The sequence below is a fragment of the Scatophagus argus genome, chromosome 4 (genome assembly GCF_020382885.2).
Source record: "Scatophagus argus isolate fScaArg1 chromosome 4, fScaArg1.pri, whole genome shotgun sequence".
Classification (NCBI taxonomy): domain Eukaryota; kingdom Metazoa; phylum Chordata; class Actinopteri; family Scatophagidae; genus Scatophagus; species Scatophagus argus.
The window spans coordinates 378,372-393,996 of NC_058496.1; the positions used below are offsets into that span (position 1 = coordinate 378,372).

The 15,625-nt window shown below is 47.5% G+C and overlaps 1 protein-coding gene across 5 annotated transcripts; it reads right to left on the reverse strand.

Annotated features, from left to right (window-relative positions):
- Nucleotides 1-1,507: 1,507 nt before the first annotated feature.
- Nucleotides 1,508-14,501, reverse strand: ak8 (adenylate kinase 8). Of its 5 annotated transcripts, none has more exons than XM_046386487.1 (16): nucleotides 14,320-14,501; nucleotides 13,463-13,625; nucleotides 12,864-12,972; nucleotides 12,702-12,786; nucleotides 10,197-10,246; nucleotides 9,995-10,090; nucleotides 9,810-9,878; nucleotides 6,775-6,856; nucleotides 6,607-6,678; nucleotides 6,132-6,332; nucleotides 5,121-5,243; nucleotides 3,636-3,725; nucleotides 3,367-3,508; nucleotides 3,122-3,202; nucleotides 2,509-2,638; nucleotides 1,508-2,235 (listed from the first exon to the last, which is right to left on the reverse strand). In XM_046386487.1, the coding sequence occupies exons 3-16, from the start codon at nucleotides 12,945-12,947 to the stop codon at nucleotides 2,146-2,148; spliced, it is 1,395 nt and encodes a 464-aa protein (XP_046242443.1). In that variant the 5' UTR covers nucleotides 12,948-12,972; nucleotides 13,463-13,625; nucleotides 14,320-14,501; the 3' UTR covers nucleotides 1,508-2,145. The 5 variants fall into 5 exon arrangements, with proteins under 5 accessions (XP_046242443.1, XP_046242444.1, XP_046242442.1 ...); XM_046386488.1 differs by having other exon boundaries at nucleotides 13,463-13,543; nucleotides 14,265-14,501; XM_046386486.1 differs by having other exon boundaries at nucleotides 14,265-14,501.
- Between the last annotated feature and the right edge of the window lie 1,124 nt (nucleotides 14,502-15,625).

Here is a 15,625-nt window from a genome sequence, read left to right on the forward strand (position 1 = left end):
ATTTATGAATAATTTGCGTGTCAAGTTGAGCACATTGAGATAAGATAAGCGTTATTAGTCCCACAGAGGGGAAACTCTCATTTGAACAGATCCATTCATCCTTCCCTTTGTTTGTTTGTTCATAGGGGGTTTAACCTTTACATGAATTGAAGGCATTTTACTCTATGAAATGAAAGGATGCACTTCAATCATCACATTCAGGGACCGTCATCATTAAGACAACATCAGCTCAAGCCTTTATGTTGTCACTATTGTTTCGGTTTATTCCTTTCAGGTCAAAAACAAGATGGCCATGAAGCACAGAGTGGAGACGGACAGCAGGTGCTGCCTGCGGTCGCCTCTTACGTTTCAGATCAGCACATCTTTCCTTTGTTTTCTGTCAGTTCACCGGTTAAGTAAGTAAGTTTACTTTGCAGTTCTGAACTTAAATGCGATTTTGGGAGATGGACTTGAGGCTGCCAGACCCTGAGCAGAGTCAGACCCACCCCAGAGAGATACAGACATGAGACACTGCTGCTGCACAACAGGACCAGGCCCAGTCCAGGTCCTGAGTCTGGTCTTTGAGTCTTGTGGTCTGAGCTCCGTTTGAACAGACAGCAGCAGCAGAGTCCGTCTGGCTGCAGGCTTGCTGTCCTGCTCAGAGGCTCGCGGCAGGCAAACTGCCTCTGCAGGAGATGAGGACAAACTGTCCGTCATCACATCAGCAGCCATCACGTCCCATTTCCGTCCTGCTCCACTTCCTGTTGTCGACAGGAAGGCTTAAAAATAGAGCTGTCAATCACAGAGTGAGTCTGGCACCGTTGGGACTCAAAACGGCGCTCAGGAGGATTAATTATAGTCATTTACCAAAATCAGCACTTTGAAAGTGAGCGAGCTACGAGAACCAGTTTTCAATCACCGGAGGAGGAAGATGAAGAGTCCCGAAGTAAACGGAGATATTTTAACATGAAGGTTTGAAGGAAACGTCCTAAAGTGTGATAACTGCTTTTAGATCAGAGGAGCTGCTGACAGAGAAACATCAGCTGCTGTCAGTCAGACAGCAGGAATAACAAGATCCACACTGAACACACCACCTGTCGGTCTGTCTGACTGCCCGTCTGCCTGACTGTACGTCTGTCTGACTGCACGTCTGCCTGACTGTACGTCTGTCTGACTGCACGTCTGTCTTACTGCCTGACTGTACGTCTGTCTGACTGCACGTCTGTCTGACTGCCTGCGTGCCCATCTGTCTGTCTGACTGTCTGTCTGCATGCCCATCTGTCTGTCTGCTTGGCTGCCCGTCTGTCTGACTGCCTGCACGCTGGTATGTCTGACTGCTTGCTTGTCTGTCTGTCTGTCTGACTGTCTGTCTGCCTGTCTGGCTGTAACAAGCTGTCCTGTAACACATGCAGAGTCACATGACTTCCTGTTGGACTGGACGGTTGTCAAATAAAATAGAGGACAGTCCATATGGAGACACGTGTAGGACACTCAGAGACGTCAGACATAATCCAGAGGAAGTCACTGATCGAAATCAAATAACTTTATGTATAGCAACAGTCAGAGTTTTTTCTTCATGGCTTCATTGTCAAACAGGAAAACAAAGAAACACACAACAGAAGGCCGTCCCTGTCTGAAAATGTTAGACACTAAGAAATAATAAAAGCGACATAAATGTCATAAATGTTTCTGAAGACATTTTCTGTCTTCCACACAAGTGAAAAGGTTGCAAACGTCTGAACTCTGAGATGTGAACAGTTTGTAAAGATGACGTTTGCCTGAGGCGACAAACACACACACACACACACACACACACACAGGGTGGATGTGTGATAGATGGTCATTCACCCACACACTGTGGCTGCAGAGTTGTGTCTTCTGATTGGACACATAAGAACTTCATTACCCACAAGCCCTGGTGGTGGGTACTGAATCTACATTTCAGCAGAGCACATAAATACGTCTAATGGCACATGGACGTTGGTGAGGAGCGAGACAAGTCTGTCATCTGTCACCCCAGACAGGTGTCCCTCTTTGTTACCTGCTGGTTTATGATAACCAGTAGAGATGACTAAAACATTAGATTTTTTTTAAACAAACTAAAACATTTTGAAAAAATGGCAGACAACAGTAAGTCCATTTCCTGTGTCCAGGTGTGTCGTCCTGTCAATCAGCTGTCAGTCTGCTCTCCAGAGCCTCAAACACAGTATGAGGATCCTGATCAGCATTGATATGAACTGCATCTGGATACACAGTCTGCACACACACACGCACACACACATGAATGATGTCAGATGTCAGCAAACAAGCAGCCAAAAGGTTCTAAAAACTGGTTAGGACTAGAATCAGGTTTAACATAAAGCATTAAATATTGAGTTGCTTTAAGGTTAGGTTAATGTTAGAATTGGGTAAGTAAGGTTTATTATTATGGTCAGGTGGTGGGTAAGCCTCCAGGAAATGAATGGAAGTCTATGTAATGTCCCCAAAAGTGATGGAAACATGACTGTGTGTGTGTGTGTGTGTGCGTACCTGCAGGGCTGCAGCGTATGTCCTGTACTGATTCAGCTGGTGTGTTACAGTGTGTACGCTGTCCTCGGGTCTTGTCCTCAGTCTGTTCTGGACCTCCGTGCACGGAGCCGGTCGAGTCATGGCATGAAACCTGAAGGAGGAAATGACATCACAGGAAGAAATATCTGCAGTTTTCCATTGAGCGTCTGGGTTGTGTGCTCAGGTGTGTCATGTCCCCTGTGCTTTAAGTGAACCTCACACATCATATGTCAGTCACATGTTTGGGTGCTCCATGCTGCTTGTTATGTTTGTGGACTGTCCAAACCATCCCACAGACAGGATCATAAGCCACGGGCTGTGTGTTCTGTTCCTTCAAAGAGTCTGAGCCTGGTGGACAGGCTTGCTCTTGTGATCCTGCAAGGTGTGTTGTTGGGGGATGTGGGGACCCAAGGAGCCCCCGGCTGAGCACAGCTTTGTTATACATACAACAGGTTGACGAATGTATCTGAACCACAGACTGTGTTTTAATGGAAATATCCTTCCTGCCTGCCCTTCAGTTTACTGACAGTTCATCAACATCTTTACTGAAAACAAAGCTCTGTGATTGGTTGCTGGTTAAACTGGTTGTACTGACCTCTCGCCACTCACTGGATCTGTAGATCTGAGAGTCAGCCTCTCCAGACAAACATCATCGGTCAACTCCAGGATGAAAACTCTGAGAGGAGAGAGCAGACGTCACCAGAGGTCACCACACGCTCAGTAAAGAACATCATAATTGATGTGCAGGATTTGGGAGTGTCCTCAAACCGGTTTGAACAGGCTTTGCTGGGGCTGCTGGGATGCCTGCTGCATTAGCAGTAGTAGCAGTAGTGTGTGTACCTGTTGGGCTGGTGCTGGGACTCCTGCAGACTCTTGGCTTGCTGCAGCTCTCGGGGGAAGCCATGCAGGATCCAGCCTCTGTAGCTGCAGTCCACTTGGCTCAGACGTTCCTCCAGAACCTGCAGCACCAGGGAGTCTGGAACTGCAGCAGCAGGATTAGGCCAGAATTTGGTTTGGGTCATGGTGAGTTTAAGGTGAAAATATTAAGTCAAGAGGAGTCCACACAGCAAGAGGAGTAAAAGAGTGTGTGTGTGTGTGTGTGTGGTTACCTGGCCTCTCGTCGTCCAGGTACAGTTGGATCTCCTGTCCCAGAGCTGAACCATCAGCTGCTACAGACCGCAACAACTGACCACAACTCACTAAGAGACAGAAAGACAGACAGACAGACAGACAGACAGGCAGGTCATCATCAGTTTAATTCAATTCAATCCAATTAGAGCAGGTCCAGAGAAGGAGCACACAAGCAGAGATGCGTAGCAGCAGCAATAAAACCAGAATTATTGGAACTGTAGATAATGATAACAAAGTATACAGGAGGTACTATGGTGATTATGATAGCAGTATTAGTAACAGTAATAATGGTAGTAGCTGTACAGAGTAGTAATAGAATTAAATGGGAACCTGAGAGACGAGAAAGCACAAGGACTCCAGGGAAGAAGCTGAGTTAGTAACATGCATTAATGGGACACAAATGTGTGCAGAAGGAGAGGGAGAGGAGGAGAGAGAAACTCAGTGCATCATGGGAGATCCTCCCCGGCAGTCTAAGTCTATAGCAGCATAACTAGAGACCAGCCTAAACCAGCCCTAACTATAAGCTTTATATAACAGGAAAGTTTTTAGTCTACTCTTAAATATAGAGAGGGTGTCCGCCTCCCGAACCGAAACCGGAAGATGGTTCCATAGTAGAGGAGCTTGATAACTAAAGGCTCTGGTCCCCAAACTACTTTTGAGGACTCTAGGAACCACAAGTAGCCCTGCATTTTGGGAACGCAAAGCTCTGGTGGGATAATAGGGTACTATTAACTCTTTAAGATAGGATGGTGCCTGACCGTTCAGGGCTTTATAAGTGAGGAGGAGAATTTTAAAATCTATCCTGAATTTCACAGGTAGCCAATGTAGAGAAACCAGAACAGGAGAAATATGATCTCTCATGCTGGTTCTTGTGAGTAATTGTGCAGCAGCATTCTGGATTAAGTTAAGATAAGAACTTTATTGATCCCGCAGGAAATTGTTGTGCCAGGGTTGCAATACAAAGAAGCATACAAAAGTAGCAAGTAATTTTTCACACAAAATATAATATATATATATATATATATATAGAATAACAGAATAATATATAAAAAAAACCTTAGCTGGAGAGTCTTTATTTATAAGAGACTTATCGGGGCTGCGTGATAGAAGGGAGTTATAATAATCCAGCCTGGAGTTAATGAATGCATGGTCTCAGAATAATTTTTTGCAATATTGTGGAGGTGAAAAAATGCAGTCTTTGAAATATTCAATATATGTAGGTTAAAGGACATGTCCTGGTCAAAGATAACTCCTAAATTCCTCACAGTTTACATGTGACCAATCAGTATTTGTATGAATGAATCCACTGGCTCTTAAAAATAACTCGACACTAACCAAGACAGGTTGTCATCATGTGAAAACCACAACCTGATCCTGATTCATGTGTTGAGCTTTATGTCGTCTGCATTACTGAGGTTGAGAAGGGGCTGTGTGTGTGTGTGTGTGCGTGCGTGTGTGTTTACCGTCCACCGTCTTGTATTTCTTTGACAGTAGTCTGGCCTGATGGCTCTTCCCTGAACCTGGTGGACCCAGCAGGAGGATTCTGGGAGTTCTGGAGTAACATCTTGTCCGAACAAAAGCCAGCACTAACACACACAGAAACACACACACATAGATCACATACACTCCGTACGGTATATGAAGGCAGCAGTTTATTGATGAGAATATTGGTAACTACCATGACCCTAGGTTCTATGAGTACAAGCCTAGTCCTGTATGCAACAACTTCACCTTTCTCTATTGTGTGTGACTCTGACTTCCAGGCAGCAGGTGAACAGTGAGGTATGCAGAGGTCACAAATCCATTCAAGCACATTTGAGCTTGTGCAACCTCTTCAAACAGGGTCCATGCTAACATTTTTAGCATAGCTGCAACAGTGTAGTTATTGGCTTGATAGTGTTTAAATAATGTCCTTTCAAATCAGAGGCTTCTGGAGACTTGGATTATGCTGTGTAAAGCCATTTTATATTTTTTATTTTGGTTGTTTTTTACAATTTAAAACAAGTATCCAGCTTTTCCAGTTGATTAACAGAAGGCTGCAACAATGTTCTGCTGTGAAGCTCCAGAAATGTTTTGCAGATGAGGAAACTTTACCTGACATTCCATCAGCATTTTTGGGTGAACTATTCCTTTAATTGTTCCAGTGGAGCCATTGTTTGATGGAATTAAAGACATCTAAATAGAATGAATTCTGCAGACTGAAAGGAAGTGAAGCCGTGTATAAACCAATGAATCGTCTGCATATCGGAGGAGATCTCCATAAATCAGACCACAGCTGGAACTGAATTCTGACGTTAAAATGTCTACAGTTTTATTCTGACTTTAAAGAGTAGTGCTGCATCATTATGAACTGATCATAGTGTTGGGCTTGGTCAGTGTGCAGGTCTGTTTAAATGAATGCAGACTGATGTACATGAAGATAAACACCTGACAGTCGGTGTCTCGTGTCGCAGGCTAAATGTGCGTGTCTGTACCTTGTTGGTAGACATCAGTATGTGGCTGATCACAGTTGACGACCTTCAGGACGTGCTGATACGCAGAGATCAGACCGGTGACCTCACAGCGGTAACGCTGCAGATCAGCCAATCGCTGCATCTCTGACAGGTCCCGCTCCTTCTCCAGACGCTGAGCGACAGTGTCATCGACGGGCCAGATGAAGGTCTGATGGTACACGTCTAGAGACAGGAAGTGATGTCATGAGTGATCAGAAGCTTTTACTGTTTGTTTTGTCATTGACTTGTCTGACGTTTACTGGACATTCATCATCAGTATTGGACCTAGAGTTGGATGATAATCATTATCCTCAGCTATCTGCTCTATACCCATTTTATTTTGTTTTGTTTTGTTATTTTCTGCTCACATTCTGCATGACATCAGTGGACAAAAACAGACTTGATTTGAGGCTGTCTGAAGGCTGCCTGAAGAGCAGACCGACATGTCTGGACTCACCTCTTGTCAGCGGGTCGACCAGTTTCCCCCGAGTCCTCTCCAACAACACGTCATCGGGAGCCTCCAGCATCACTACACACACACATATACACACACACACCATATTGTTTCCCAGTGACAGGATATGCAGTGTGCTGTATATGTAGCGGCCATGGACTCTGCTCTTACCAACATGTTCAGGAATGATTCCAGCCTGCTGGAGACTCAGAGCCTGCAGACGAGTCTGAGGGATTCCCTCCAACACCCAGCCCTGTAACACAGACCGGGCCAAATCTGGATGGCAGCCCTAACACCTCGCTTGTTTCCACCTCTGGAGGGCTCTGAACACCAGCAGGTGTGAATGATGCATCTAACTGAGTGAATGTGATCACTGTGTTCACTCACTTGTGAACATTTTATTGGATATTTTATTGGATAGATATTATATATTAGACATCCTGTAGATGTTCCTGCTCTCCAGAGGATGAACCCCTTAGATTTTAATGACTCTATGATCTGTTCTCTAGCGCCCCCATTGGGACAAACTTTACACATGAAGGTGTGTTAAGACAGAAAGTACGACTACTGTAGGATCAATAACATCTTCCCAACAAGAGTAAATGATGACTGTGAGGAAAAGATGTGAGATGTCGACCCCCTCGGCCCCGGCTCACCCACCACCAGGCCCCAGCTGCCAACCCAGAGGAAACACTGCAGGTTTTTTTCTGTGGCTACCACAGTAGAGAAACACTTCACTGCTGATACTCAGCTTGGGTGATCACACTCTCTGCTGACCGCTGGCCTGGTGTTACCGATCACAGAGGACCGGTGATGTCGGCTCTTGTCAGATAAAATCTGTGTGGTCTGGCACATTTAAATTCACTGTCTTAGCCTCTTCCAGGTATGTGTAACTTCCTTTAGGACTGCAGGTGTAGTAACCTGCATTTGACAATGTTAAGTGTGTGAAAAGTGTGTTCCTGAATGTAAAGCTGCTCATTAAACGGCATCTTCTGTGTGAACTCATTATCACGTGTGAGGCTGACAGCTCACTGCTGTCTGACATCCGTATCACAGCTAAATAAAACCAGTTTGCTTCAGTCTCACACACATTATTATGGAGTAGTAATCCCTCAGTGCTGCCTGCCAGGCTGAATAAAGACGACTGGCAGCAGCACTGGCACACACACACACGTGTATGACAGGTTGTGTGTGTGCTGGATGAACTGCTGTCTGATTTATTCTTCACTGGCTGTTACCACATGATCAGTCGTTGGGTTACAGATATTGATTATCCTGTCAACAGTTTAGCAGACATCAAAACCAAATCAAAACACCCGTGGACACGCTAACATTAAACATTAGCTAACGTTAAACATTAGCTAACGTGCTCTGAAAGTTTAGTTTGTTGTGTTTGTTATACATGCTAAGAAACCCTCCTGCTAACTTCTCGTGCTGAGCGGAGGATCTTTTGTCTGGAAGCTGTGATAATAAAGGTAATTGAAATGACAGACAGACAGACAGATAGAGAGAGAGACAGGTAAGGTATTAAATGTGACAGGAGGAGGCGGGGACCTGATGGGAGCTGTCAATCACTCTCTCCCCCCCCAATCACACTGACAGACAGAAGATAAAGACACACACATACCTGGTCCCTGGTGTGTGTGTGTGTGATGAGTTTAGCCTGCGGCCAAAAACAGCCATTAGCAGATGAAAGTAGCTAAAGATCTCACACACGCACTCACACACACACACACACACACACACAGACTGACGCTAAATGCTAAACGAAGCTAAGTGCTGGAGGCTGAAGGCGCAGCTGTTTGTAGAGTTTACTGCCGATCAGTGACAGGCTGCACCACACACACACACATACACACACACACACACACACACACACACACACACTCACACAAGGAGGAAGAGGAAGAAGAGGAAGAAGAAGTGACAGACAGACAGACAGGGTTTGTTGTTGTGACTGCAAATAAATTGTCATCAGGTGGAGATCTTGGAGGGTTCATGGAAGAAACCGTCGAGCCTCAGAGGAAACAAACTGAGTGTGAAACTAAACAGCAGCATCTGAGAGCTCGTCTGAGAGCGAAGCTTTAAGTCTGTGGAACTTGTCTGGAGGGACGATCCACAGTCCTGTGAACAGTGGGGGGCGCTAACACCGCACCTACCATGGATCTAGCATGGGCTTGGGGTTCTTCTCCTGAAGAACACATGAAATCTTCTAAAGACCACTCTGACCTCCTAACCAACCACTAGAACCTCCAGCGGATCCACCCACAGGAACCCTGAAACCACCAAGCTGACCACTAGAACCCCAACAATACCATAAGAACGACTTCAGTCATCACAAGAACCACCCAAGACCCATCACAAACTTCCTGACACGACCCAATGAATGTTTTATTTCCTGGGTTTAGATATATCTGTGGAGATTCTCAGTCGCCCAGGTCAGCTAAAGCAAGGCGTCTGGACTTGTGTTCACAAGTCCAGACGCCTTGCTTTAACTCCTGAGTTCCTGGGTTTAGACATCTTTATGTAAAGACCTCATCACACTGATGACTAGAACCCCCTCAATGTCCTTGAGAACATCTTAGTGGACCTCCAAACCACACGTGAAGAACATGAACTCTAATGAACTCCTGAAGAATCAGCAGAACCTCCTTCAGATTGTGGTTTTTGCAGGTTTTGCCTTTAGCTGTCAGCTGTCTGTGTGTTCTGTTGTCTCACAGCAGAGAAGTGATTGGAGGGCAGATGATCAATCAGACCGATAAGTGCAGTTGTGAGCTTTGGTTTGTGCTGTTGTTGTTGTTGTTGTTGTGTGACAGCAGCTTCGCTCTCTTTAATTCTCTTAAACTGATCAGAAAGCAGCTCTCAGGGTCCTGATGAGCGCTGACAGGAAACAGGACGTGATGCTAATGAGGAGCAGCAGAGAGGACGAGTCCCAGTGAAAACAACACGCGTGATGTGACAGCAGCGCGGCTCTTTGATCAGCTGATCTCTGGGGAAACACGCCAACACGCTGCTCGGCCTGCTGGGAATCACAGGACGACACAGCAGCGACCACAGCGCTAATTATTATCATCACAGCAGCACATCAGAGACGGAGACACTGAGGGACAGGGAGACATCTTACTGTCTGTCTACAGAACTCAGTCCATGAGACAACATCACACACAGACAATCCGTGAGCAGGCCGCCGCTCTGGACGGGCTTACCCTGCTGAAGCAGTCGATTTCCTTCAGTCTCCGCTGAAGCAGAGCGACCAGCAGCTCGGCAGGAAGCTCCTGAGCACACACACACACACACACACACACACACTGCGGATCAGCTGACAGAAACACCAGGGACACGTTTTCCTCAGCATCGTGCCAAAAGGGTTAGACAATGTGTGTGTGTGCACCTGCTCTGTGTGCGGATGTGTCCGCTCTGATTGGTCCTGCAGTAAACTGTCTGTGGTCACATGGACAGCTCTCAGCTCGGCACTCAGCTTTTTGACCTGAAGGCAACAAACAACCACAGAAGAAGAAGTGATGACTCAAACCTTCACTCTACAGCGAGCTGAGATGAAGGGGAATGCTCCTTTAATAGACTGACTCACTCACCACGGTGTGCTTCCCAGCAGCCGGAGGACCAAGCAGCACGACCCGGGGAACTGACAGACAGGCAGGCAGACAGACAGACACACAGACAGGCAGGCAGGCAGGCAGGCAGGCAGACAGGCAGGCAGGCAGGCAGGCAGGCAGACAGGCAGGCAGGCAGACAGGCAGGCAGGCAGGCAGGCAGGCATACAGACAGACACACAGACAGGCAGGCAGGCAGACAGGCAGGCAGACAGACAGGCAGGCAGACAGACAGGCAGGCAGGCAGACAGACAGGCAGGCAGGCAGGCAGGCAGGCAGACAGACAGGGAGGCAGGCAGGCAGGCAGGCATACAGACAGACACACAGACAGGCAGGCAGGCAGGCAGGCAGACAGGCAGGCAGGCAGGCAGGCAGGCAGGCAGACACACAGACAGGCAGGCAGGCAGGCAGACAGACAGACAGACAGGCAGGCAGGCAGGCAGGCAGGCAGGCATACAGACAGACACACAGGCAGGCAGGCAGGCAGGCAGACAGACAGGCAGGCAGGCAGACAGACAGGCAGACAGACAGGCAGGCAGGCAGGCAGACAGACAGACAGACAGGCAGGCAGGCAGGCAGGCAGGCAGACAGACAGGCAGGCAGGCAGACAGACAGGCAGACAGACAGGCAGGCAGGCAGGCATACAGACAGACACACAGACAGGCAGGCAGACATACAGACAGACACACAGACAGGCAGGCAGGCAGGCAGACAGACATACAGACAGACACACAGACAGGCAGGCAGGCAGGCAGACAGACAGACACACAGACAGGCAGACAGACAAGCATACAGACAGACGCACAGGCAGACAGACAGACACACAGACAGGCAGGCAGGCAGGCAGGCAGGCAGGCAGACAGACAAGCATACAGACAGACGCACAGGCAGACAGACAGACACACAGACAGGCAGGCAGGCAGGCAGGCAGGCAGACAGACACACAGACAGGCAGGCAGGCAGGCAGGCAGGCAGACAGACAGACACACAGACAGGCAGGCAGGCAGGCAGGCAGGCAGACAGGCAGGCAGGCAGGCAGGCAGGCAGACAGGCAGGCAGGCAGACAGGCAGGCAGGCAGGCAGGCAGGCATACAGACAGACACACAGACAGGCAGGCAGGCAGACAGGCAGGCAGACAGACAGGCAGGCAGACAGACAGGCAGGCAGGCAGACAGACAGGCAGGCAGGCAGGCAGGCAGGCAGGCAGACAGACACACAGACAGGCAGACAGGCAGACAGACAAGCATACAGACAGACGCACAGGCAGACAGACAGACACACAGACAGGCAGGCAGGCAGGCAGGCAGACAGACAAGCATACAGACAGACGCACAGGCAGACAGACAGACACACAGACAGGCAGGCAGACATACAGACAGACACACAGACAGGCAGGCAGGCAGGCAGACAGACAGACAGACAGGCAGGCAGGCAGGCAGGCAGGCAGGCAGACAGACAGGCAGGCAGGCAGGCAGGCAGGCAGACAGACAGGCAGGCAGGCAGACAGACAGGCAGACAGACAGGCAGGCAGGCAGACAGACAGACAGACAGGCAGGCAGGCAGGCAGGCAGGCAGACAGACAGGCAGGCAGGCAGACAGACAGGCAGACAGACAGGCAGGCAGGCAGGCATACAGACAGACACACAGACAGGCAGACAGACAGACAGGCAGGCAGGCAGACAGACAGGCAGACAGACAGGCAGGCAGGCAGGCATACAGACAGACACACAGACAGGCAGGCAGACATACAGACAGACACACAGACAGGCAGGCAGGCAGGCAGACAGACATACAGACAGACACACAGACAGGCAGGCAGGCAGGCAGACAGACAGACACACAGACAGGCAGACAGACAAGCATACAGACAGACGCACAGGCAGACAGACAGACACACAGACAGGCAGGCAGGCAGGCAGGCAGGCAGACAGACAAGCATACAGACAGACGCACAGGCAGACAGACAGACACACAGACAGGCAGGCAGGCAGGCAGGCAGGCAGACAGACAGACACACAGACAGGCAGGCAGGCAGGCAGGCAGGCAGGCAGACAGACAGACACACAGACAGGCAGACAGACAGGATTAAGATGGACAGTTATATTAATGGGGTCCATTGACAGATTGGTTCGATTTGACATCTGCATCTATTGGACTCTATGACAGGCCAGTTGTGGATTCACAGCTCCCTCTTGTGGCTGCAGAAATGATTTATTTAAAGGGACATTTCACCTCACACACAGGCACTAAACAGTGGAGAAAGTTTTCTCTTCATTCAGAGAAACCTGATGAGAGGCTGAACAATGTCCACAGGCCACGAGGTCAAACATAATCTCATGTATGTTCTGATAATTATCTCAAGACCCTTTTGATTCTTCTGAAGACTCCTTCTGAGGGTCTCGTCCCCCATTTGAGAACAACCGTCTCACTCCACATGCTCAGGTTTTCCTGAGAGGAAACAAAATGAGCTGCGTTCAGGTGACTTACTGTCCAAGCTGCTCCTTTGCAGCAGTCTGATCAGGTAACAGATGGGATCTTCAGGTTGATCAATCACCAGACTGAACAACATGTTCTGAAACACACACACACACAAACACACAGTGTAGTCAACCTGTAGCTGTGCGTTCAAAAGGCTAAAGGCTTTCCTACCTGCAGCAGGTGGAAGACGTTGTGTTTGTCAGCGTAAACGGGGATCTGAGGAGGAATCCTCAGAGGTCTCACCGTCTCATCCATCTGGAGGAGGAGGGAGGCTGGATCTCTGACCGCAGAGACACTTAGAATTATTTTTTCTGAGGACTGTGAATGCATCACTCTCAGAAAAATGAAGAGAGACTACATCACATATCTATTTGTGAGCTCAGGGAAAACTTTTCTGGTCTGAGGCTTCAGCTAGACCTGCAGTTATGTGATCCATGACAAAGACCACACAAATCCTGAGCTCATGTGGAGTTTACATTCTTCAGTCAAAAATGGCGGACATTTTAAAGACTGGTTCTGGTATTTTTAGTATCGGTCAAAGTGTGAGGAAGACTTTGACACAACATTTAAGTCTTTGCATCAGTAAACGTAAAGACGACGTAATGAGGCAATGAGACGCTTTCTTGTGTACAGTAACGATACGTTCGCTTCGAACTTACAGTGATTTGACTTCCTGATTTCCTGTTGATTCTTGAAACGGAGGAAACAGAGACAAACGTTAAAAGTTGAAGTGTCATTAACAAAAAACTCTTTGTGTAAAACTTTCTTACCTGCGAGCCGGTTGCCAAGAAACATCTGCTTGTTGTCAGGGAAGAACGTCATCAGCGCGCCTGCGCAGAGAGTCTGTTCTGCTACGTATTAAAAAGGTAACCTTCAAATTAAAAGTCGTCTGAGGAGCTGCAGGGCGTAACGACGCGTAGACAGCTAGTTGTGCTGTTGAAATTAGTCATAGAAGAGACGTTTCTGTGTATAAAACCAACTAACACAAGTTCTACTAGCATTACAGCTAAAAGCTAATGCATAATAATCTGGGCCTGTGAATATTCTCATTCATCCAGGTCATGGTTATCTCAAGGAAATTCAATCGAATGCAACTGGACTTAGTTATTTGTCTTTGAAGACGTTTCACCTCTCATCCAAGAGGCTTCATCAGTTCATGCTCGCTTGACTAGGCTGGGACTAGTCCATAATAATCTGCTTTCAAAGGGAATGTTAGCTAAACCTTAGCTATCAGTCGTGGTTAGGGTGTCGGACCCGTAACCGGTGGATCGCTGGTTCGATTCCCCGTCCCGGTGTCCATGGCTGAGGTACCCTTGAGCAAGGTACCTAACCCCCACTGCTCCCCGGGCGCTGCACGCGGTCGCCCACTGCCCCGGGTTTGCTGTGTGTGTGTGTGCACGTCACTTGGGTGGGTTAAATGCAGAGCACGAATTTCGTTGGAGTGAGTTCCCTCCAATGACAAAATATGTCACTTTAATCTTTAATCTTTAATCATTGGTTGTGTGTTAGCCCTTCAGTACACATTTGAGGTACTTGTACTTCAGTTGAGTTTTTTTTTTAAACTTTACTTACTTCTGCTTCACTTAGCATACTACTAAACATTAGGTACAAAACAGGATAAGTTTACCACAATGTGAGTATTGTTTTAGATTAAACTGGTGGTTTGTAGCTAAGTGACTGGTCAACCACCTCCAGACTTCTCAGGTGGTTTCATTTGACTGTTCCAGGCTCAAAAGTGCGTCTGTCAGAAGCGTTTTCTTCTTCCTGCTCTCATTAATCGTGACGACCACTAAGGTTCACCTGGTGGCCCCTCGGAGGGGCCCAACCCTTCAGGTTGGAACCACTGTGTGTATATGCAGTACTTCAGAGTGTGTCCACGTGCAGCGGCTGCTGCTCTGGCACCGAAGCTTCAGTATTCATTGTACTGAAGTACTTTTACAATATGAAGCTGATAATACTGCTGTACTTTTACTGCAAGAAGCCAATAATATTTTACAGTGCTGTATTAGTACTTCTATCGACACAGTGTCAAAAATGTGAAAACTTCTTCATTTGAAAGTTTGTGATTTCATAGCACAGAACTCTGAGGAGAAAAAGTGGACGTGGGACGACTCGATGACGATTTATTTGTAGTATTCACATTTGTCTTCTCAGGTTTGTGGCACTCGGGGCAACAAGCACTCAATGATTCAGTCAGCTTTACTTAGCTGGAGCCAGTCCTACAGATGACCAGTGGGGCTCCTCGGTCTGTCTGTTGTCCTTGTAAACTGTAATTTAGACCCTGAACTGAAACTTTGTCAGTTTTTGGCATATTTGGAGACATTCAAATTCTCTCTCTTTCTGAAAGTGCAGATAAAAACCAGTCTCATATCCCTGGCTGGAGTCTGAACACGGTTAGCCTGTCTCAGCAAAGAGATCGACAGCAGTGTCAGTCAGTCCGGTGAAAAACTCCACAAAGGAAATCACCAAGGAGATGAATGTGATCTGAAGGGCTGCATGTTGGGGTTCTGCTTTAGACACTGTCCTGATGGTTAAGAGACAACTAAACGTTGGTATGTTACCATTGAAATCTAAAATATTATCATACAGAACCCTGAGGAATCTCACAGTGGGACGACCACTGAGTCTACTGGATATGTTCAGCTGTTTGCTAACATGCTAACCACAGCTACCTCGTGAGACGATCATTTATCATACTTTACTTACTCTGCTGTTACTCCTGTTACTCTGAGGAATTACATTCTTCTGTCCAACATTAAGGAGTACTGCAAAACTCATATCTCATTTAATGTTTTGCTGCTGGTGTGGCATCATGTGATTTGTTTGAAAGATTAGCATCATGGCTAACTGCAGGGGAGGAAAAATAACATTTTTGGGCAACAGTGAGGCAGTTTTAAGTTACAGTTAATGTTGCATGATTAGCACAGCTGCTG

Excerpts from the sequence above, each read along its gene's own strand:
- ak8 (XM_046386487.1), bottom strand. The coding sequence starts at position 12,947 with ATGGATGAGACGGTGAGACCTCTGAGGATTCCTCCTCAGATCCCCGTT. Across the intron at positions 3,509-3,635 it reads CCTGGACGACGAGAGGCCAG|TTCCAGACTCCCTGGTGCTG; the intron begins GTAACCACACAC and ends CTGCTGCTGCAG. Across the intron at positions 2,236-2,508 it reads CATACGCTGCAGCCCTGCAG|ACTGTGTATCCAGATGCAGT; the intron begins GTACGCACACAC and ends GTGTGTGTGCAG.